The sequence below is a fragment of the Ictalurus furcatus genome, chromosome 9 (assembly GCF_023375685.1).
Source record: "Ictalurus furcatus strain D&B chromosome 9, Billie_1.0, whole genome shotgun sequence".
Classification (NCBI taxonomy): Eukaryota; Metazoa; Chordata; class Actinopteri; order Siluriformes; family Ictaluridae; genus Ictalurus; species Ictalurus furcatus.
The window spans coordinates 16,544,151-16,569,160 of record NC_071263.1 but is presented as its reverse complement, the minus strand read 5'-3'; the positions used below and the strand labels follow the sequence as shown (position 1 = coordinate 16,569,160).

The window sequence follows — 25,010 nt, the reverse complement described above, 5'->3', positions numbered from 1 at the left end:
GGACAGCTTGCATTCATTGATTCAACTATGAATTCTGCATCATATCACAGAGTGCTTGAAGATAATGTGAAGTCATCTGTCCGAAAGTTGAAGTTGAACCAAAAGTGGACCTTTCAACAGGATAAAGATCCTAAGCACACTAGCAGATCCACGAAGGAACGGCTCAAAAAGAAGAAATGGAGGGTTATGGAATTTCTTAGTCAAAGCCTGGAATGAAATCACATTTAAATATTGCAGGGGGATATGAAATGGGCAGCATATGCAAGAAAACCCTCAAACATCTTGCAACGGAAGGAATAGTGGTCAAAAATTCCAGCAAGCATGCTAGACAATTATGCAAAATGCCTACAAGAAGTTATTTCTGCTAAAGAGGGCAGTACTAGCTCTTGAGGTCAATGGTGTACTTATTTTTCCAGAGAAGAATATCATATCTGTTGAATAAATGTTTCACAAAAGCATATTTTCCATGTGGCATCCTTCAAGTATATTAACTTTATTAATATGCACCATTTCAAAGATGATCAAATGTTTGCTTGCGGGCTGTGGTATCTGACACCAAGACTTTAGCAGCAAAATCTTTAAGCCCTGTAAGTTGTGAGGTGAGGCCACCATGGATTGGACTTGCTTGTCCAGTACATTCCACAGATGTTTGATTGGATTGATATCTGGGAAATTTGGAGGCAAAGTCAACACTTTGAATGTCATGTTCCTCAAACCATTCCTGAACATTTTTTGCAGTCTAGCACTATGCATTATCCTGCCAAAAGTGACCACTCCCATTAGGATATAGCATTGCCATTAAGGGTTGAACGTGGTCTGCAACAATGTTTAGATAGGTGGTATGTGTCAAAGTAACATCCACATGAGCTCCAGGACCCAAGGTTTTCCAGCAGAGCTTTGCCCAGAGCATCACACCGCCTCTGCCGCCTTGCCTTCTTCCCATAGTGCATCTTGGTGCCATCTCTTCTCCAGGTCAGTGATGCACACGCACTCAGCTGTCCACATGATGTAAAAGAAAACGTGATTCATCAGATGAGGCCACCTTCTTCCATTACTCATGGTCCAGTTCTGATGCTCACATGTGGACAGGGGTCAGCATGGGCACTCTGACCAGTCTGCAGCTATGCAGGCCCATATGCAGCAAGCAGCAATGCACTGTGTGTTCTGACCCTTTTCTATCATAGCCAGCGTTAACTTTTTCAGCAATTCATGCTACAGTAGCTCTTCTGTGGGATTGGACCAGACGGGTTATCCTTTGCTCCTTATGTGCATCAGTTAGCCTTGCGCAACCATGACTCCATTGCTGGTTCACTGGTTGTCCTTCCTTGGACCACAATTGGTAGGTACTAACCACTGCATATTGGGAACACCCCACAAGACCTGCCGTTTTGGAGATGCTCTGACCCAGTCATCTAGCCATCACAATTTGACCCTTGTCAAAGTCACTCAGATCCTTACACTTGCCCATTTTTCCTGCTTCCAACACATAAACTTCGAGAACTGACTGTTCATTTGCTGTCTAATATATCCCACCCCTTGACAGGTGCCATTGTAATGAGATAATCAAAGCTATTCACTTCACCTGTCAGTGGTTTTAATGTTATAGATGATCAGTGTATAATTTATAATGCTTGCTAAAAATGAGTATATTGTAAACTGAACTAAAACCTGCTCACATAAAACAATACATAATTAAAGTAATAATTAACTTTGGAACTAATGAATGCAGCCCACAATGTTTAACATAATCCGTATTTGTACCATGCCAATATTTGTACCAGTATGGCTAAAAGACCTATCAGTCAGGTTGCAAATCCAAGTGCTGGTAGTGTGCAAGTGTGGGTGGAGACAGAACAGAGCTCCCCCTCTCTCCCTCATGCTCCCTCCCTCCCTCCCTCCCTCCTTTCCCCTCTCTCTACCTCCCTCCCTCCCTCCTTTCCCCTCTCTCTACCTCCCTCCCTCGCTGTCGCCCGCCCACGCTACCTAACCTTGAGTCTTACAGAATAGCTGTTAGACGAGGCAGTAGAACAGCTGTGATCCTCTCCGCCCACTCTTTTCATTCTTCGCTCTTGCATTTTTTTCCAGTCTCTTTTCATCCCTTTTCCTCTCCACATGCCTGCAGTGCTTTATCTTCATACATGGGACTGAGAGCTTATGCGGCTCAGATGGGAGGTGTAACTGCTGTGTGCTACATGAACGCGCGTGGCTGTGCACGGAGGTGGGTAGTGCCAAGCAAGGGATGCTGAACGGAGGCCGCGACGGCCTGTTCGAGCAGGGCAGGCGCTTCCAGCAGGAGGGTGATTCCAGGGCGGCTCTGCAGTGCTTTCTCAGCTGCCTGCTGGGTCTGACCCATGTGCACAGCTTTCACTTGCTGCCAAACTGCCTGCATCAGGTGAGCCTCAGCCTGCAGGACAGAGCTCCACACCAGAATGCACTATGATTTATAAACTGCATTCATCACTCACTCTACATTAGGAGGCAAATGTGTAGTATAGTATTGATCATAAGCTCTTGCTTTGCCAGAGTGATATGAATCTCTACTCTTAAATTGCTACAGTTATGTAAATGTTATACACACCTCAAAGACGTCATATTTGACCTAGATTCATCATGGCATGATGGCTCAGTCTGCATGCACAGGGACAGGCATGAGAATATGCGCAGCATTTAGACACATTCAGAGAACGGAGGTCCTTAAGCAATCAGGACCACCACAGTAATGACTGGTATGCGGGGGCTGTTGATTTAATGGCACACTAACATAAATCAAGCTAGATCACAGGCCAGTGCCATAGCATTGTTAAGTGTGGAATGATAACATTCACATTTAATGACAGACATGCCACATATGTGTGTACATACAGCTACTGACATTTCAGAACATACTGTATGTGTGTTATGGTATGATTTTGTTTATTTGTCACGATAAGTAACTGCTGACTTGTAGACAAATGTCAGGGGTGGACAGAGTACTGAGAAATGATACTTAAGTGAATAGATAGATATTGTGTCAATATCTTACTCAATTAAAATGAAGTATCTAGAGAAAATGTACTCAAGTGAAAGTAAAAGAGTTGCTACTTTTAAAAATACTCAAGTAATAAAAAGTAAAAAAGTAAATGGAATTAGACTTGCTGCCTACCTGATTATGTTGGCTACTTTAATAAATGTTAGTCTAAACTGGCATTAGCACAGAAAACAGGATAACTTGGATAGATATAGCCAGTTAACATTAGCAAAACGTACCTCCGCATACTTTTTCAAATTGCATGGAGTTCAGACCTTCTAGGGAGACAGAGGAGATGCCTCATTTGCTAACTTCAGCATATTGAAACGTTATATTGAGGTAGGGTGCCCATTAAAAAAAAAAGAGACAGAGAGAAGGTTTTTTTCCTTGTAAACATAATTAAGTATTCAATTTCAATAATACTCAAGTAAAGTATAAATCTGCCAAAATAATACTTAAGTGTAGTATTGAAGTACAGTTAGTAAAGTGTTTTCCACCCCTGCTCCTGGTCCATATGATCCAGCACCATCCAGCAGCAGTTTCCATTCAACAGATCACATTACTGCTTGTCTTCACATGAACAGGTCCTTGCCTAATCTAGACATTAAAGTGACTTTCTGTTGACATTAAATCAAATAATAGCTCTATTCTCTGATAACATTTAATCAGCATAGTCAGTGTGAAAGTTTCCAAGTGTCCCAGGAAATGGCCAGTACATAAACAGTAACTCAAGCATGAAGGAATGTGTGGCATGACACAGAGTCTGGTCACATATAAACAAGTTCTTAAATGCTTCTTACTCCTGCTGAATTCACCAGTGTTGCAATGTTGAATACTAGTGTAGAAAGTGACCTATTTCGAGTTGCTACATTTACTTTGACATTTTTCTTGCGAGAGTAATGTTGCTAAAATTATTTTGAGATCTATGAGCTCATCATAAGCTGTTAGGATTAGCCGATGTTAGATCAAGTTGTGTGTGGTTTTGTTCTCTCTGTTAGATCGCTGAACTCTTCATCGATGAGAAAAATTGTATCCTTTCCTGGAAAGGTCAAGAAATGTTGCACATGTAGCATTCATCTGGGTATCTTCTCATCCACTGTGATAACATGAAGGCCTAAAGCATTTTATCCTTCACACACAACTCTGCAAACACCTCAGTGCACTCCAACACTACAAAATACTCTGTGTATTTGTCACACAGAAGACTGTGCTGTGTTGATGTGTTGTTGTTGTTTTTTTCTCTTCTTTCTCTTTGCAAAAGTTTATCATTTGTTTTCATTGATTCAAAATCAACAGAAAACTGAATCAGATCTATAGAAAATGTCTGTATATAACCTTGGGTGTTAAAAGACCTATGAGATTACAACATTCAAATGAGAAGATTTCACTTTCCATGTCATTAACCTATAAACAAACAAGTGAGCCAACCTTTGCCAATCCTCATTCCCTGGATCATTTCTTTATGTCCAGTGCAATCCTTACTGGTTCACTAGCTGTGTTATTTCTTGGAAATTTTTAAGGAACTCTGATCAATGCTTGGTAGATAGTGTGTAAGAGTACAGTTAGTTAGGATCTTAATATAGTGGACAAAACTAACCTTGACCATACATTACCTTGACTGTGTTAGAAAGATTTATTTTTATGTTCGTGTGTGTGGGTTTTAATGAAATTAGCTGAATATTCATATGATTTTCATATCATCTCTGCCTTGGCCATATATCTAGACCAGAGATAAGGTCATTTGAAGCCCAATATTTAGAGCACTTTTAATCAGGCTTCACATGGGGTAACCATTGATTCATTGTAATATCAGGAACTCGAAGGAATATACAGGATGTCATAGTCCAGAAAAAAAAGATCATTTCATATTAGCACTTTGGCAGGAATGACACAAATGATCTCTAATGATTCACATATTAGATTAAACACAGGGTAATAACATTTCTAATTTTAGGACAGCTGGTACCTGCCAACATGCTATAGCATCAGTGCTGGGGGTTGTTTAGCTCTGAATGTTTGCCTGTGAGTCGGATGTCTGAATTATCAGTGGCGTTACCCTGGCATCAGATGCTGTAATTATCCTGCTGCCAAATTTTTCCAGTCTGCTACACTGTTAAACTACCTGGAATAATTCTTACTTGGCACTGTAAATCAACCTCCTATGAATAGCACAGGTATGAACTTTTACACATTACAATGCCAGTCTATATATATTTTGTGTGTTATCAGAGTTATATTTGTAACATGTCATACCAAAACAGAAGCATTTCTAGTAATAGAAACCTCATGTGAAGTGGGCTATTCATATCTATTTTAAGTATATTTTCCTTGTCATGCACATACTCTATCATCTTACAAATAGCTTAGTTTTTTTTCTTTCTGCATGCCTTTTTCTATGTAAACAAATATACTTTTAAATACATGTCTATTAATAGTTCCAGCACATGCTTTGTGTCTTTCTATGGAGAGAATGACTGGTACAGACAACACTGCCCAATCACAGCTCTCAGTGAGGTACAGAAAAGCTTCAGATGGATCTGCAACTCCATTGCTTCACCTGGGACAGAATTGTATTGCATTGAAACAATACAGGTCACATGTAGTAGCTGTGAATTTTTTATTATTATTTTTTCTTTAAATTGATTAAAAGGGCCTGGCTGTGTGTTCTAACAACACAGCAATCTTCATGATAAGCAAGTCTGCTCCTTCACTCATATAAAACAGATGAGAAAGCACTGCAGTTCATTCAGGCAGAGAAGATGTTCTATGAGGTGGCATTGATCGAACTCACTGCTCTACAAGGAAGCACAGGCAAGTCTGTTTTATGCTTTATCTAGCCCCTGCTTAATTCTGTACAAGGTCCATTATAGTTCACTCTGGTCCTATAGTATCATATTATGGTTTTAACTTACTTAAAAAGTAGTATTAATACCTTGGGAAACATCAATATATGACCTAAAGAGTTAGTTAGAAAAGAACCATAAAGAAGTTGTTTGCCGAGGCTATTATAGGTTGATGAGCATGCATTTCTAACATTAATTAGAATTACATGCATTAACACTTTTTAGCTAAACATAACTCTTATTTACAAAACATCCTCTACATGATTGCTATTTCATTGTAGTCTTCACTCTCACTCATGATGAACTCATGTTTACACATTTGGTGTTATATATGTCATTGCACGTCCATCGCAACCTTGTGAAAGCTTCCCGATCCAGTCATAAGAATGATTTTAAAACATTCTTATTTGGTCAAAGGCATTCTTAAAGGCTATCTGAATACAAATATAATATAAACTTAATACAAAAAATCTTGGAAGACATTTTGCCTAAAAGTTTCCCCTATGGATGGAGACTTTTGTGACACCCTGTATAAACAAGCAAAGGTTTTGACTCCCTACAGAGTGCAACAGTACATTTAGCCCATGTTCATCTTTATTTACTGAGCGAGAGGAGCTATTCGTCTCCTCTGCTGATGCATGTCTGCATGGTGTTATCCTGGATGTGTGATGCTGCTGAAGCAGCACACAGCTGGTGTGTGGGCTCAGAATGGAAGTGCATCTCTTCAGACAGATAAATGGCTACTCTATCCATGATTTCATTAAAGTGCCATTAAAGTCTGGGAAATGCTGGAGTCTGACTCAGCACTGGTGTATTGCACTGCCTTGACTGGCTCCCTGTAGACAGAACTGATGTTTTACTCAATGAGACTCCAGTGAGTACTGTTCCGGTTTAAGACCTGCAGCCTCTTGAGTCTCATTCACAGAAACCTGCTGTTTCTAGCTCTGTAGTTTGACAACCCAGTAAAGTTCACGAAATTTACTTTTATGTTTCTTTTATATAGTTAACTGTATTAGTCTCTCCTTTCAAGCCTTATTGGACTACTGTGCATAGTAATTACATATTTACATGTGTATATACTGTATTATCTGTCTGTATTTTGTATTACTGCAGAAAACTACAATATTATGTTGTGCATGTATTATGCAGGTATTGTAGATAAAAACTGTAAAACTGTAGTTTGTTTTATTTTTAAAGATATTATATATTTTTGTTTTTCATCACCCTACGATATTCTTAATATTATGCCTTTATCAGTACTTCTTCTCTTACTTTCCTTCATTATAGTGTTGAAGTAGTGTTTGCTAAGTGTGTGACTGTGTGTGCTTAAGAACATTTGAATAACTGGGTGTGGCAAAATCAGGTGTCCTGTCCTTCCTTTCTCTCGGTTTCTGCATAGTCCAGTTCCCTCTTGTGCTTGTGTAGTGTGTCCTTGGATCGCTGTAGAGTTCCGGTTCTTGTGCATAATGTCTGGGCTTTTCTAAATCAGCATATGTTTGTCTAGTAGGCTCTCAGGAGGACAGTACACTGGGTTCACCAGGATGGCTCTCCCCAGAGGAGTTATCAGAACAGGCCTCGCAGGCCCAGGATCTTGAGAGGCTGGCCCAACTTTGCATCATGAGTAAAAGGTAAAAAATAAATAAATAAATAAATAAATCTAACAATGTTATAGCGTTTTCCATCATTCAGGAGGATGGGTATAAAAAATTTACTTTTCATGTGTCTTATTGGCTAAACGGTTCTATGCTATACAATTTTGCTCCATTATAGATTAGCTTATTATATTATTTGAAGTACTGCTTTGTTTGTATTTTGATAGAAATCTATTGAAAAGCCTTCAAATTAAATTTAAAAAGTCATGTTTGAGTGTACATTTATTAACAGAGAATGTTCCCCTGGTAGTCATGGTTTACTGGTTTCTGCTTCAGAAGGATATGAGGAGACTAATTTGTAAAATAGGAAGTCTGAATTTGGTTGAATTCAGTCTTGTGTGTAATAGTATAGAGTACTAGAGTCTAGTTTGTCTTATTGTGTGCTACACCATACAATGTGCTCATTATGCACATTGCTGTTGTTAATACACAGGACTCGTCAAATATTTATTCCTGAATATATCTGCAAATGTAAATATTCCTGTTTTATTTCTTTAGTATTTCTAAATCATTTAAGTATACACTACCAGCCAAAAGTGTTTGACTAACCCATATATTAGCATTTTTGTGTAAATTACCTCATTTTAAATAGTGTTACATTTAGAATCTAGACAAAGAATACATATACATGAATTGAGTTGAGTTGAATTGAGAAAATGTTTATTAATTGTTTAGTAAATTAAGAAATGCTATAAATTACTTTATTTTATTGCAATAGACTAGATCTAATCTAATTGGAAAAGGCCAAAATATTTATCAATTTGCTTATACACTTGTATAAGTGTATAATAATAATAATAAAATTAAATGTTAAACACTGAAATGCATTATTGTTATATTGTATATTACTACCATTATTGTAAGTACAACTACAGTAGCCAGATTGCATCATTCATGGTTTGATTGATAGCTTTGGGACTAGTGTTTGTAGTACTACTCCGGCTCATGTTTAGAATTGACTATCTATCTTGGAGATGTTTCAGTTGGTGTAAACCTAGCTTTGTAGCGCTTTTATCACTGATGCTTTCTTTAACAGTTATGTGCTTGTACTGAATTGCACCTCACTTGTAAGTAACTTTGGACAGAAGCATGTGCCAAATAAAAAAATATATATAAAGACATGTAAGATGGATGATTAGACTGAACCACAAATGCATCGACTGATAAAAAGGCAGGAAAGTGACGAGTGTTATATGACTTCCCAGGCTTCAGGTGTTACTAGGGCACCCTCACATAGGTGTCCTGTTTCCTCGAAGGGATTCACATGACCAGGGAGAACTTTTATGGCCACCACATACTTTACACCTGGACACAGAGGTCCTTGCTTATGCCCACCTCTGTTGCCACTGATTACAGACTTTAACCTTATTGTGACATTTAACATCATTTTGCAGAGGACCCCAATTGATGCTGAAATTAAACTTTTTTTAAATTGAGATTTTATCATTGGCCTTGTAAGATTATGTTTCCAAGGACACCAGGATAGATGTTGGTATTTGCATTGTAATCTTTTAATCTCAGCCTGAGTACAGTGGGTCAGGTAACAGAAGAAAGAGCAGTGATTCAGGTTGTACACGCCCACTGAAAAAACAGGTACATTTATAGTGGGAGAAATAAGTATTGAACGTGTCAACATTTTTTTTTCAATAAATATATTTCCAATGAGGATATTCACATGAAATTTTCACCAGATTTTGGTATTAACTCAAGAAATCCACACACATAAAGAAATCCAAACATTAAAGTTCATAAATGAAGTTATGTGTAATAAAATGGAATCACACAGGAAAAAATTATTGGATATGCTAACTGACATTTATTTAATACTTAGTGGAGAAGCCTTTGTTTGTAATGACAGCTTCAAGACGCTTCCTGTATGAAGAAATTAATCTGCAGCAGTATTCATGTGTGATTTTGGCCCATTCTTCTAAACATATTGTATTTAAATCTTGGGGGCCCTCTTGTGAACCTTGATCTTTAGCTCTTTCCACAAATGTTCAATTGGATTCAAGTCAGGTGATTGACTGGGCCATTCTAACGCCTTGATTTTTTTTCTCTGAAACCAATTGAGTTTCCTTTGCTGTATGCTTTGGATCGTTGTCCTGCTGGAAGGTCCACCCAAGTCTAATCTTCATCATCCTGGTGGATGGCAGCAGATTCTTCTCAAGAATCTCCCGGTAAAGGGCTCCATTCATCGTACCTTCAATTATATGAAGTCTGCCAGTACCATGCGATGAAAAACAGCCCCACACCATGATGCTTCCACCTCCAAACTTCACCGTTGGTATAGTGTTTTTAGGGTGATGTGCAGTGCCATTTCGTCTCCAAACATGGCTCTCGTCTGACCAGATTACACTCTCCCAGTATTTCATAGGCTTGTCCAAATGAGTTGTTGCAAACTTTAAACAAGCTTCGCCATGCCTTTTCTTTAGTAATGGAGTCTTGTGGGGTGAGCGTGAGCAGTGGAGTTGCCTATTGTTTTCTCTGTGATGATGGCACCTGCTGCCTCCAAGTGTTTCTGGAGCTCTTTCCGAGTGGTCCTTGGCTCTTGGACTACTCTTCTGACTCCCTGGTCAGAAATCTTGCGAGGAGCTCCTGTGCGTGGCCGGTTGATGATGGAGTGATGTTGCTTCCACTTGCGGATAATGGCCCCAGTGGTGCTTACTGGAAGATTCAGAAGTTTTGAAATACATCTGTATCCGATTCCATCAATATGTTTTGCAACAATAAGGTTGTGAAGGTCTTGGGAGAGCTCTTTGCTTTTACCCATCATGAGATGTTTCTTGTGTGACACCTTGCTAACAAAAAGCCTTTTTATAGACCATCAATTTACAAACCCAGCTGATATTAATTTGCACAGATATGGGGTATAATTACTTACGGATTTCAGCTGGTTCCTTGCTTACCTTGCCTTGGAGAACAGTGTTTTCTTAGCGTGTTCAATGCTTTTTTCCTGTGTCATTCCTCTTTATTGGATATAACTTTATTTATGGACTTTAATGTTGTGAATTCTTTATATTTATTTCTTGAGTTAATACTGATGTCTGGTGAAAATTTCATGTGAATAACCTCACTGGTAAATATACTTACTGAAAAAAATGTTTACACGTTCAATACTTATTTCCCCCCACTGTATTTTCAGTGTGTTACTCTCCAATCATAAGCACTTCAGCTCAGCGAAATTTGCTTATAAAATATTAAGGATGGGTTTTCTTTAAAGTCGGAAAACCATGTGGTGTGTTCATTAAAAATTCACAAAAACATTAGTTCTTAACATTTTTATCACTGCAGCTATATGTTGATTCCAGGAATTTGCATCTAAATTTCAATAGTTGACATAAAAAATAGATGAGGAAGTTCTACATCGTCAGCACTTGGCTCAGGTTTAGCTCACTGCAAACATCTGTAGGACTTCTGAAGCCATCCTTGAATATACAGACACACTGTTAATAGCTCAACCCCCACAGGGTGAGCAAGCAGTGCTGCCCTTGCTGAAAGCATTCTCTTCTGAGAGCTGTGCTGTGTCCTAGGTGAACAGTCCAAAACCAAGCAAACAGACACCAATCCATTACTAAGTGAAACTGGATTAGGGTTAAGGAATAACAACTCTGAAATCAGCCTTGCACAGAAAGATCATGCTCTATAACAGGGATGTCCAATCTTATCCGGAAAAGGCCGGTGTGGGTGCAGGTTTTCATTCCAACCAAGCAGAAGCCACACCTGAGTCTATGGAAGGGCAAGATCAACTGATTGAATCAGGTGTGGCTCCTGCTTGGTTGGAATGAAAACCTGCACCCACACTGGCCCTTTCCGGATAAGATTGGACACCCCTGCTCTATAATCACTAGCAGATTTATGAGAGCAGACTTGGTCGGCTATAACCCTGTAGTTTAAAAGTAGGATATACAGTACTCCATGGACAGCAGTAAGACAGCATACTGTGTGTACATGAAGGTCACAAGTCTTATTGTATTAGGGACTATGCATGTTGTTAACAAGTTGTTTATGCTAAGACAGAAAGCTGCATTAAGGAAACACACCTAAAGTGACATAAATTAGAATATCAAATGACTGGGGCAGTGTTAGTCAAATATGTCACCCTACATTCACAAGGACAGAACAACTCCATGTTTGCTGGCAATGGTCACACATTCCACAGTCTCTACATTTACATTTACATTTACATTTAGTCATTTAGCAGACACTCTTATCCAAAGTGACTTATAAAACATGCAAATGCTTGAAGGTGTATCAATATAAGAATCTAGCTAATCTGCAAGGCCTCTATGAGAGCACCTCAGCAGGAATCACCGTGCACGTGTGGCTGGCTTTGTTGTATCACATGCACTGAAATAGAACCACATGCCTGACACTGCATAGCCTTGTTGTTGTACTTTGAAAGAAGGTATTTGTGTGTTAGGCTGCCAGATCATAGAGCAGAGTTTCCACCATGGATTAGATGTAGGCTTTATAAATGAACTACTACAATGCTATTTTTAATCTCATGCTATTTTTGTCTGTGGGCCTACAGTCCATCTCTTTTAGTGCTTTTGGTGCTTATAAATATACAATACATGCACAATGTATTATTTACTATTAATATATAGTATAAAGTTGTGGTATGTTGTAATATAAAATGCTTTAACTCCCTCTTACAAAATAAGAACATCATTCTGGATATTTTCAGGGATGACCTGACATGAGGCCTTTGTTGAATTCTGCCAAAAGTTATATGATGCCTATATCAGCAATATTTGACCACCTTTGACTCTTTGTCACCAGTTCAATATTCATACTTGAGTAGAAATTAAATGAAATTAAATGAAATATAATTCAGGTAAAAGTTAACCACACGCGAACTACTCAAATAGAATCATTAAAGTTTTGTTTATTATTTATTATTTAAATTGAAGTATCTAAAGTAATTCAGCATCAAAATACTGTTTTACATATTTTATTATGATCAACATGAACAAACTATGAACAGTCCACCATTTTATGTTTTGCTTTACATGCTTTATATACCTATGAAAGTAAAAGCTACTGCTGATTAATCTCATGCCAAGTAATGTACTTTCAGTGAGAATTCAGACCTTTGTCCCAAACCACATTCACTAAATAGGATGCCTACATAGCAATGAAACCACTGGCAGACTAAAATACTATTAAGTGGGGTAGAATGTAATTTTGGACACACGTAAGTATTTGTCACTCTTACATATTTGGCTGATGGCTTTAGACTGTTACTATTTGTACTTGCCTAAAGCACGCACATTTCCTGCCAAATCTGACCTATCCCTGATACAACACAGGCTGTGGATTACCATTACAGATCTGTCTGGGTGCCTCACAGAAGCTCAGGAACATCATATTATTTTTTGGAGTTTTTTGTCCACCTGATTGTGTAGTCATGTTTGTCATTTGAACAAAAAATGACTGTAGCTTCAAGTGAAGTAGAAATATGACTTATACATATACTAGTATACACCGGACTGCCACTGCATGTGTCCATTTTGACTGCCCAATAATGTTTTTTGACAATGAAGAGATTACCATTTGTGAGTTTGTCTCACACGATCACATTCTGAGCCTCAGATAATGATAACTTAGGAGACTTCAGTGTGTATATATGCACAGCACTATGTATTGTACCCTGACAATGCATTGTGGATATTTATGTGTTCTTTTTTTCTCAGACCCCATCTTGCTTTAGAGTATAGTGGCAAGGTATGTATGTCATGGTACCAGCAAGAAGTACTGATAAATAAACCATGAGGCAATACTATTATTATTATTATTATAGGTTTACATATATAATCTCTGCTTGTTTTAGGCTACAAAAATACACCAGCGAGCATTTGGTAATGATCACCCCATCACAGCCAGGAGCCTGGAGCTTCTGGGCACAGTCTATGCTGAGATTGGCAAGACTGAATACTCAGGTATGGTACAGTAAGCTGCTGGAAGAAGTTAATGTTCTTAAGTTCTAACTGTTCAGTTGAAACTAAAGTTCCATAATGCTAGTTATTATCATTTCAATATATAAAAATATCTATCAAAAATATGCGATTATATAAAAACTGCATATAATGTATTCAGTATACTATGGTGGACTTAATTCAGAAGAAAATATCCACAAATGTGAAAAAGCTTATAAATGTTTATTCCAAATGTATATTAGAGCTAAATTGCTACTAACGGGGTTTGTCCATCTATTGCTCTAACTATATGTATTATTTAGTCATTAAACAGAAATTTTAATTGAACACTATGAGGACCACTCTTCCTCTCTTTTTCTTTATTATTTTAATATAGGTCATATTTCTGGGGGGAGGGTTGCAATGCCTCTTTTATTTCTGTTATGCTGGGAGGCATGCCAGATGCTGTTCCAAATGGTTATAAAAATATATACTTTATGTTCATCTTAGCTACTGAGTCAAGCTGTTTTAAGAAAATGCTTTCAGTACAACCTGTCATCTGGCTCAGCATCTTAGTACAGGTGCAGAATATAGCCTGCTGAAAAATGAGTGTATATTAGCCACATACTCTGCTGCTTACAATGAAATATAATCACAAACTTTTCACAAGAGGAATACAAAAATAGCCATCATATGGTGAAGTTGCTGGGATTTAAGTGAAGCTATAGAACAGTAACACATTCATTACTATATACAATATGCCTTATATTAGTCACTTCAGGTTACAAATAAGCTTTAGTTTTCCAAAAGCATCATAAAGTTACGATCATGTTAACTGTTAGTGAGTGTGTCCAGTGTGATGCTCACTCTACAGTTGTGTGATGATCTAAGTGCTGTCAAATATTTTTGGAAAACACAGCCCTGGTTTTTGCACATTATTTGAATGCAGCTGCACACCATTGTTCTTCAGCTTAAAATGTTAAATGACTTTAAGAAATCTGACAGGGAAAGCTTTTGCTCATAAAATGTTACTGTATACATTGTGATATTCATCATGGATTAAAAGTGCTTTAACACTACTCATTTCACAGACTCATTGGGTCAGTGTGTGTCAGCTCTGTCAAAAACATCCTCTGCCCCTGAGTCATACAACAATACACTCAACGGTTTTGCTCTAAGTCATAAAGATTCTGAGCTCTGGCACAGAAAAGACCCACATCCTCTATCAGACACTCCAAAACCAAAGGTACTTATATTTGTAGTTGCACTGTTGGTTATCAAGGGAGTGAATTAGATAATATGTGTATGCACCAAGAAAGAATAATTTTCATACCCCTGGCTATAGGTCATCAGCAGTAAGATCCCCATCTCCATCCTAAAGAGGACCAGCGAGCCGTCCTCAACTCAGCGTCGGAAAACGGATAGGCGTGTTCGTTTCACCGAACCAGAGATTACTGTTCATGGTAAGAGACTAAACCGGAGACCTGCAGGTCACTCTGAAGTGAGAGCTGTATCATTAAGAGCTAGTACTTGAAGAAAATGAGTAAAGTAAATTAAAGAGTTGCGACAGCACTTTGCCTGTGGGACTGAAGTTAATGAATCAACCAGGTTCAAGAGCACATTTACATGCCCCAATGATTTACACACACAATTAATTATACATGCAAATGAGGTACTGTGTAGTCTGTGCTATTGTCTTTATGACAGGAATACAATATATAGTCCTGTGTAATGTGCTAGTTGTTTTTTTCTTTAGGGATACATAGTGCTTTCATGTTTGTGCTTGTAGGCCTGTTATATTTCTTCATTTTTTAATAAGGCATTCAACTTAAATGGTAGCATGACTACACAGTGATTGATGAATATTGTTCTACAAGCTGTTATTGTCTTTAGGCATGTTTTTCTAAGCCTAGAGAATCTAAGTAATGGAAGTTTAAAGTTCCTCTTTCATTATTTTGGATTCACAGACATTCCATATTATGACTGTTTAGGAGGTGAGTGTATCATGTATTGAACAGTGATATTATTCAAGTGATGTGCATGATGCATGAACTCATCTTGTGTATTCTGTTGTCACAAATAGGGACAGTGTCATTTTAAGTTGATTTTTGTGAAAATTGTGGAATTCAATGCACAACATGCATCTAAAGCATTTATATAATGTAATTCATAGACCTAAGCATCCATCTTCCTTTTGTTTGAGTATTGCTTTAGTCAATGAAATTTACACTCACTGAGCATTTTCTTCAGTGGAAACATTCCTTTGAGATTCTGGTCCATGTTGACATGATTGCATTATGCAATTCCTACAGATTTATGGGTGCACTTTCATGCTGAGAATCTCCCGTTCTACCACATCCAAAAGGTGTTATACTGGATTCAGTTTTGGTGTTTGGGAAGGGCACTGAAGTACATTGAACTCATTGTCATGTTCATGAAACCAGTTTGAGACGACTTTTGCTTTGCAATGATTGATTGGTATTAACCCAAAATGTCCCAAGAAAACATTTCCCACACCATTATACCACCTCCACCAGCCTGGACTATTGACACAAGGCAGGTTGGGTTCAGTGGATTCATGTTGTTGATGCCAAATTCTGACTCTACTATCAGTGTGCCTCAGCAGAAATCGAGATTCATTAGACCAGGCTATGTCTCAAACTAATACTCAAACCAGCCCATTTGGCACCAGCAATCATGCCACAGTCAAAAACACAGAGATCACTTTTTTCCGCATTCTGATGGTTGATGTGAAAATTACTCGAAGCTACTGGTCGGTATATGCATGTTTTTATGCATTGCACTGCTGCCACTTGATTGGCTGATTAGATAATTGTGTGAATGAGTAGGCATGTTCCTAATAAAGTGCTCAGTGAGTGTATTTCCTTATTATTTCAAGCTACATATGTTGAGTGCAAAAGTTTGTATTCACTAGGTTGTATGTGAAAAAATGGGGAAAAAGTAAGTTGAATTTTAAAAAATGTATTGTTTGTTTCTACTGAAAACGATGTGGCTAAAAAGTTTGCATCCCCATTGGCATGTTTTATTTAATTTTTTTAAATGGTCTTCATTAATGTCTAATTACAGAATACTGAATAAGTCCAATTAGGAAACAATGGGATCTGTAATTACTTTCCTGAAACAGAAAATATTGACCTTTTTCTTAAGTTGCAACTGCCTTTTACAGTCAACTTCCAGAGTCTACAGCCAACAATCACACCCACTTCCCCAAGCCACTGAATAAGCTCACGTGTGGTTCATTTAGCCTCATTTACCTGTGTATATAAATTCTCAATTTCCCAGTTACCTTGGAACTGTTCTTCCAGGTTTTGTTCGCTTGGTTTTCCCCTTTTAGCTAAAGCTGCTGGTAGTTTTGCTTTAACTACAGTACCACTATTTGCTTTAGTCTCCACTATTACATGTATTCTTCACACAGAGCTGCAGATGGATATAAATGGGTTTAGGGACAGTGAAACCATTACTCAGAAATTCAGACCTGACATTATACACCTTTTGATCCTTTCTTTGCTTGTGGTAATCTGTGAACACTAACTCACACTTAAATGTTTTCTTGTTTTCATCATTTCAGAGAAAGGGTATGCAAACTTTTGCACTCAACTACACTTTGTTTTCCAGTTAAAAATCTAGGAGATTTACTGGCTGTTCCTTACCTCTGTGACCTCTGTTGTCTGCAGGATATGACTCATCTCAGAGCCGTCCCCACCTGGCTCTGCTTACATGTCTATTCCTGCTGCTCTCAGCATTGGGTTTAGCTCTGTACTGCACACACCGCCGACGGCCCCATCGTGCCTGTGAAGAACTACAGGCAGCACTCGCTGTCTATCTGCTGCGGTTCAAACAAATCCTGTGGGGCTGCTGGATCTGGCTGACCATGCAGTGAGCATAACAGATGACCAGTGGCATCACTGTTCTCTACACATGCTCCCATGAGCACAGAAAGCCAGACAATGGTACAGAACAGACTACAGAGATAAGAATCATGGTTTCATGGAAAAACTATGGAATAATGGTTACTTAAAATAAGACCCTTTATTTGATGGTCCCCACACCCTGGGACTAAAAATGCCTTCAAAATCCACTGATGAAAAAACAGTTAACTTTTGCGCACCAACTACAGATGGCATTCTTATGCCCTTTATGACTTTAATGCCATATCCTCATTTTTACTGAGAGGCAGATACATTTCAATATCTCTGCTTGTAGCAGTTGAGTTTAGACCATGTTTCTGTTTCTAACGATGTCTCTTACAACCTATTTAAAGAATATTCATATAAATCATTGAATAAAATCTTAATGTATTAAAGTTAGATTTAGGTTGAAGAAAATTGAAAATTAGATTTTGATTATTCTATAAATCAATATACGAAGGTCACACTCAATCACACAGCTGCACCTATGCTTCTCCATAAATGTACCCTATTTTCTTATTTACTACAGTTTGCAGCAGTCTATATAGAATGCAAAACACTATTATTGATTTCACTATTAATCCAATATGCTTTGAATAATTACACATGTATATAGAAAATATTAATGACTATCACCTAAGTAATCCATCTTATTGTGCACATTGTATTTTAATGTACATAGAATCATGAACACTCAATACTCAGTGTAACTCTGTTTCAACTGATTGACTATGGTGTAAAGTTAAGCACAATGTTTCCATCTTTTACATTTACTAAAAAAGTGAAACAAGACAGTTTCACAGTGTAGCCAGCCATATTTTCTGCCAAGTCAGATTAACTTCATAATTCAAAGGGCAAGGACAATTTTTAGTTTACAAAAATCCAGATTAGTATATTTGAATTATTTCTATGTTCCTGTCAGTTGTGTTTATTTTTTTTGCTGTTGCATGTATATAATACGTATTTATTTGACTATTTTTGTATTTTTTTTCTATCTACTATTTTTCTATAGTTAATACCATTTTGGTTATGTTTTTTTTTTTTAAATTGATCTCAGCATTAGTGATTTTAATTATATCATGAGAGTATTTTCAAACCTTTAAAGCTAATGGTATATTTCGACTTAAACCTTACAGATATAAATGGGCATTCACTACCAATTATGATCAAATGTTCAAGCAATAAAATGTTCTTTCTGTAATTGATCACAATGACATTAATTATATGCCAATAATAATGGATGAAGCACTTTTACAAAAATGCTAGTAAAAATATCCTCATAATAAGGGATTATACCAAATACATACCCAATATTCTCACTTTATTTGCTCTATGTATCATATTTAATCTCTTTTAATGAATGTTTTTCATTTAAGAATGAAAAAAAAAATATTTACCTAAAAATCTATAACCATTTGTTTCCAACACACTAACTGGGCCTCACCATCAATCATTAATTATCATTCCATTAGCATTTGGTCATAAGAGTCCCTACTGCAGATTAATGCTGGACATTAGATGTGTTTCCACTCTTATTCTTGTAGCTAACTGTACTTTAATCATGCTCCTTGGTAGGCGGAGTTCTGGAGTTGTACACAGTATACTTTGAGTACCTTTACATCATGAGCAGTGACATGTAGGACAGATTGCATAAAGTTCAACACATTCATTACTTACTGTCATATGCAGAAAAATAAAACCACTGTGAGATATTTGGGAGGAAATGAATGGTGGGCTAGGTCACATAAAATGTCTGAAAATCTTTTCGCGGAATAATTACACTTAATGTATCTTTGTACATAATTATGCATAAAAAGCTAAACAGTATACAGCGCATGATTGCCCGTTGTATAGCACAGCTTAATACTGTACATGTGTACTGTTGTTTGAAGAAAGTTTTAACCAACTGGTTTGTACTTGAATTTCAAATCTTCAATTCAATATTAGGCACTCTTCACTTACAAGGGAATTGAATATAGATGCTTTGATACTTTATTTGCTTTATTTATAAAGCAGTGAAGTCTCATCAGACAGAGCACATGCTCTCTTTATGATCCGGGTTTGATTTGGTTGGGTGTGTTTCCTCTCCCTTTTTTCATTAGTGACACTGTATGAGACTACTTTTAATAGAAGTGCCTTTTTAAGGTTCTCTCCTTTCTCTCAGTTTAAATCACACTGTAACAGGTCGTCAGTAAAAGCCATCAAATAAACTATATTGCAAACCAGAGAGATGATGTATGCTACGACTTTTCATTGGCTGAATGTTTTATTCACTCACTCACTTTCAAGAACTACTTTTTATGATCCAAAGCCTGTGAGGCAAGAATACACTCTGGATGGTATGCCATTTCATTGCAGGGCACCATACACACTTATTCACTCACACCTACAGACAATTTATCTTAGCCAAGCCATCTACTAGCATGTTTTGGGCAGTGGGAGGAACCTAGAGAACATCCATGCAGACACAAGTTCAGGATCGAACCAGGGATCCTGGAGTTGTGAGGCAGCAACGCTACCCATCCTGCATGTTTCAGGTAGATAAAAAATGTAAGTTGTTAACATTAAAACGGCATTTCAAGTTTTAAATAAACTGATGAAAAAATATTCATGTGAAACAACAACATTCAAACACAGTATGCATCATAGCCACTCATCTTACATTTAAAGTAACCCTATATTTATAATAATATTTTTATTATTCTTCATAATTTGTGATTGGGTGCTTATCCAACTATAACTTCCATGTAGACTTTCTCATGCATTCTATAAACTTCTATTCACTTATTACCTATCTGTGAGCAGTGATACCTATAAAATATAAGTTATATGAACACCTATGGGAGATTTTACACAGCATGGTAGATATCACTCTCCAACACCATCATCAAAATGCCAACTGAGGGATTATTTTTGGAAGAATGATGTTCAATCCTCCAGTACAGTTGCAGAGACTTGTAGAATCTATTACCAAGGCACAGTGAAGCTGCTCTGGTGGCTTGTGGCAGGTTAACCCCTTATTAAAACACTTTTCTTTTGGTCTTTAGTGTATTAGAGAAAAGAGCAAAAGTTCACCGTGTAACTGGATAATGAATTACATCACAGTTATCAAGAACATAAAAAAAGTATCTAATCAAAGTAGATATCCTCTTAATTCCTATCCCATGTTTTAAATGATAAGTGAAAGTTTTTGACATTTGGCTACGTAAACAACTGCTAAAATCACTTACACGACTAAGAATATAGTTTGCTGATATTGGGCAATTAGCAATTAGCAATATCGGACTACAAACAATCTGGATAATAGATGTTATGATGATTACCTATAACGAGGAGATTCACCCAAAACTGCAAACATAAAAAAGAAAAAAGGACACAGTTAAATATGGAATGTGTTTTATATTGGACATGGAGGACAAAAGTTTAGCATGTTGCAAAGATATGCTCAAATCATTATTCATGCAGTTTCTAAATTAATAAACTCACAGAATAAAAATATACCATTGAGGTTACAAAATAATTATTTAGCTATTTTTAAACTGATTATATTGAAAATGCAGACACACACTTTTATTGCAGCATGCAGCAATATTTCAGGTGGCAAATACTTAAACATTGCATGAAAAAAGTAATGCTGAAAGATTACACACTGTGCAAATGTATGCCTTTTTTTTTTTTTGCTTCAATACCCATTTTGTATAATTTGAAAATTGTCCTATGATTGAGAAGTTCACCATGGTCTTTCGTTAGAAGATGCAAAAAGTTAATGCAGTAATATTTTTATACTGAACTGCCTATATGGTTGTATGCGTCTTCACATGTATCACACTTGCTGTATATACATATACATAAAGATAATAGTGAAATGGTAAGAACAGAACCTAAGGAAAGAGATACCTACTGTAAACCAATACAGATTAAATACTGTATATAGAAAACACTACCTGAAAACTTTTCTAATTTATATCTGAGCTCCTCACAAGGACTCTAAGAGAATCGTATTACAGAATGCAAGCCTTATAACAGATACAGTATAATAAGTTGTATCCAAAATATAAAGTTGCGGTTAGTAGAGTAAAAGTATAATTAGATATAATGGTAATTGAAAGAGTTGTTGGAAAGGTATAATATTTATACTAATTGTAGCGTAAACAGCGTTCACAAAAATTCTATAGCGTTATATGGTTAGTACAGTCATTTAGATTTTTAGCCCCTGTATAACTGTAAAAGCTGAAGTAATCTCTACGTTCTGGGACCAAAAATGAGCCAGGGTTCTCTTTGCCACAAAAGTGTTGCAGACCATTCGATCTTAGGAACCACTTCATCCATCCATCCATCTTCTATACTGCTTATCCTTCCTTCAGTGGCACGGGGAAACCTGGAGCCTATCCCAGGGAGCATGGGGCACAAGGCGGGGTACACCCTGGACAGGGTGGAACCACTTCATGATACGTTAAAAAAAAAAAAACTACATTTCTTGCACTTTTTTGCTTGGCCAATCCCCCCAAACCCCCCCAGAGAGAGCTAAGCAAAAAAGTGCATAAAATGTAATATTTATTATATAGCATAAAAATGAATAAAAAGTTAACAAACAAAAAGTCAATAACTCTATATTTTTTTTAAAATAATGAAGTCTTTGGGCTAAGCTTCGAGACAGATTTTTATACATGTATGTGTCACTGTTTCATTCAGTTTTACCGACCTCACACAGATGATGGTCAGGCTGTCAAGAAGCTGTGTTAGGTGTATTAACAGTGTGTATCCAACACGCCTATGGCAAAGACAACCCGGAAATACTATTCATTTCGGTGCATGTCAGCTTGGTGTCTCATCTCAAATCATCACATTCGGACATTTGGACCATGTGCTGTGCTTTTAGAGAGAATCAGATCTTGGAACTTTTCTTATCCAGTATGTCAGAGCAGCGTCGTGAGGAACGGCCCAGAAGGAACTCCTTCTCATGGATCAGGCTGTCCAGCAGGTCTTCCTGACGGTAGTTATAGTAGACCTTCAGGAAGGCCATGAATGTGATACCCAGCCAGGTCAACCAAGCAGCCCACAGTCCAAACTAAAGAGGGACATAGTGGCATGTATTTTGTATTCAAACAAATAATAAGCCCTTAATATGGTATATAAAATGTAAATACAGTACTATACTCAGTGCTACTGATTAAGTATAATATGTTCAGATCAAACCTACTTGTGCAATGGCAAACTGGTCATAGAATGCAGAGTTGTCTAACCCCAGCTCCAAATCAGTGTCCTGTAACTCCTCACAGCTACAATGTGAAAAGAAACGGAGTATTACTGACATTCATTCATATAAACTACACAGGATTTGATAGATTAAAGTTCATATTTATGCAGTGGTGTTCTGTGAAACATGATCAATCTTTAAGACCTTGGAGTTGAACCGGACCAGTTCTGCTTCTGATAATAATACCATATAGCTACTGACTAATGGTGCAGTGGCTTGTCAAGCAAGCTTTATGTTGTATGCGAAATGAGTCAGTTTCTTTTCGTCATTAAAATGAAAATAAAAACCTTTCAACACCTTACCAATGTTTAAATGAAACATTTCTTTATATTCGTCATTGCTGTACTGACTGAAAACATTCTTGAGCACAGTGCTAAAAGGAACAGCAGAAGCAGTGCTTCAGTACTGTACCACATTCAGTCCTGATATAGAGGTTTATGCTCGCTGATGCTAGCTTTTGAAGTCGGTCACGCAAACAATACCTAGACTGTAGAAAGCCGTGTCAATTAATTTTCATAACTGATTTAGTTGATTATGTTGACAAATCATTGCAGCCCTAAATTCTCAAAATCCCCTGAAGAAATACACTTGTATTGTTACCTGCTGGGCATGCTGCCCCCCTCGGTAATAGCATCGCACCACAGGTTAAAGCCCACAGTCACGATGGTGCTTGACAGGAACACCGCGCACACCACAAACAGGCTGATCAGCAGGTTTAAGAAGGCATTAAATATGGAGCTGTGGAAATGAAGCAAAAGTTCATAAAGCTGCAGGACATATACTAAGCCTGATTGTAAAAGAAGACAAATTAGAATAACAGATATGTTTTGTGACTTATTCAATCATTATGTCCAACAATAAACATAAAAAAAAATTACAAAGATACACACCAAGTTCTCAATCAGTGTCACTGATGTATTACACTGATGCTGTTGTGCTGTCATCACATATACAATTAACAATACTGAACAGCTGCATATTGATTATGTTCATGGATGCTAGATTAGGCCGCTTCATCTGTTGTGTTATAAATGATGCTGTAAATAACAAAATGTACTGAAACGCTTTCTTACTGTGTTATGCAACCTTTTTCTGAAAAGGCATAACCATCAGAGAGAGATATATATATATATATATATATATATAAGCATAATGCATTGTCTGTTCAGCACTATTGGTTTAATTGTCCTTTGCAATAATGATTTTACAACATTATGCATATAATCTTAGTAACGAAATGTTTTATTGTGTAACAAAATGTTACAGTGTGCTGTGAATATTCTAACCAGTCACAGCTGCTCCAGATGTTCCTGTGAGTGTTTTGATGAATCACGGTGCACATGTACAAGCAAAAATAATTGGACAAAATATTGCAAGACCATCTTTAATTACATTATGTGTCCACCGGTGTCTTTTAATATATTGTAAAGCATATTACGATCGCAACTTGCACCAGTTTCGTTACAATCTGGTGTTTTGTCCATCCATATCGTGCATCCCTAACATCCCCACTGCATCTATCCCAGTCACAGTTTAAGACTAGTAGAAAAGTAGGTGTAGAAAAGCTTGAAATGTAGGTGGACTCACTCGTCGTGGCCTTTGCAGATGAGGAAGAGCAGCCTCCAGGCCTGAACAGCGGCCAGCACGAGGGAGGCCACGCCGACAAAGGTGATGAAGCTGCAGGAGGACTGCGGTCCCCATTCCTCCACCATGAAACGCTGCTTGGACACCGTGATGTTCTCGTTCTGCCACATACCCCGCGTGAAGAGCAAACATTTCCCTCCGAAGTCTTCAGCATATTCCGAGAGAGGCACTACCGCGATAAACCCAAAGACGAAAGCCAAAAAATACAAGACGCACTGCGTGAATATAAAATTGTTTTTTGCCATTTTCACCCGGTTCGCGCTCAAGCAGCTGAGCGGCACCACTGCTGCACATGCGCAGTCCCACTCTGCTGGCGTGAGCCCGGAGGACAGCGTCAGAATAAAATTAAAAATAAAATTAATTTAAAAAAAAAAAGTAATAAACAACGCGTTTTGTAGCAAGAAATAACACTTTAACGTACAATATATTCTTTTCCACTTGTAGTTACAACATATGATGCTGGTTGTATTATTTTTCAGTTAATAGCCTAAGGATGATAGAAGAATATACACTACAGTGTATATGGCCAAAGGTTTGTGGACACCTGACCATCGCACCCATATGTGCTTGTTGAACATTATAGTCCAGATTTATTCCCCCTTTGCTATTATAATAACTTCCACTCTTCTGGGAAGGCTTTCCACTGAGTTTTGGAGTGTGGCTGTTGGGATTTGTGCTCATTCAGCCCCAAGAGCATTAGTGAGGTCAGACACTGATGATAGATAAGGAGGCCTTGGGTGCAGCTCATCCCAGTTCCAGT

The 25,010-nt window shown here is 37.5% G+C and overlaps 2 protein-coding genes across 3 annotated transcripts; one reads left to right on the top strand and one right to left on the bottom strand.

The window, feature by feature from the left end:
• Positions 1-1,928: 1,928 nt before the first annotated feature.
• On the top strand, positions 1,929-19,576 carry c9h14orf180 (chromosome 9 C14orf180 homolog). 2 transcript variants are annotated; one of them, XM_053633464.1, is made up of 10 exons: positions 1,929-2,392; positions 4,006-4,036; positions 5,732-5,818; positions 7,358-7,478; positions 13,199-13,229; positions 13,336-13,444; positions 14,512-14,666; positions 14,766-14,883; positions 15,388-15,414; positions 17,116-19,576. In XM_053633464.1, the coding sequence occupies exons 1-10, from the start codon at positions 2,240-2,242 to the stop codon at positions 17,319-17,321; spliced, it is 1,038 nt and encodes a 345-aa protein (XP_053489439.1). In that variant the 5' UTR covers positions 1,929-2,239; the 3' UTR covers positions 17,322-19,576. The 2 variants fall into 2 exon arrangements, with proteins under 2 accessions (XP_053489439.1, XP_053489440.1); XM_053633465.1 differs by lacking the exon at positions 15,388-15,414 and having other exon boundaries at positions 7,355-7,478.
• Positions 19,577-20,737: 1,161 nt separating this feature from the next.
• On the bottom strand, positions 20,738-24,854 carry LOC128612939 (transmembrane protein 179). The gene is made up of 4 exons (XM_053633424.1): positions 24,194-24,854; positions 23,207-23,344; positions 22,550-22,628; positions 20,738-22,417 (listed from the first exon to the last, which is right to left on the bottom strand). The coding sequence occupies exons 1-4, from the start codon at positions 24,493-24,495 to the stop codon at positions 22,235-22,237; spliced, it is 702 nt and encodes a 233-aa protein (XP_053489399.1). The 5' UTR covers positions 24,496-24,854; the 3' UTR covers positions 20,738-22,234.
• Between the last annotated feature and the right edge of the window lie 156 nt (positions 24,855-25,010).

Bases quoted from the DNA above. Each gene is read 5' to 3' on its own strand.
- c9h14orf180 (XM_053633464.1), top strand. From the start codon at position 2,240: ATGCTGAACGGAGGCCGCGACGGCCTGTTCGAGCAGGGCAGGCGCTTC. The intron at 4,037-5,731 runs GTATCCTTTCCT...CATATAAAACAG, and splicing joins CTTCATCGATGAGAAAAATT to ATGAGAAAGCACTGCAGTTC. The intron at 15,415-17,115 runs GTGAGTGTATCA...TGTTGTCTGCAG, and splicing joins ATATTATGACTGTTTAGGAG to GATATGACTCATCTCAGAGC.
- LOC128612939 (XM_053633424.1), bottom strand. From the start codon at position 24,495: ATGGCAAAAAACAATTTTATATTCACGCAGTGCGTCTTGTATTTTTTG. The intron at 23,345-24,193 runs GTGAGTCCACCT...TCATTTCCACAG, and splicing joins ATCTGCAAAGGCCACGACGA to CTCCATATTTAATGCCTTCT. The intron at 22,418-22,549 runs GTAGGTTTGATC...GTCCCTCTTTAG, and splicing joins ACCAGTTTGCCATTGCACAA to TTTGGACTGTGGGCTGCTTG.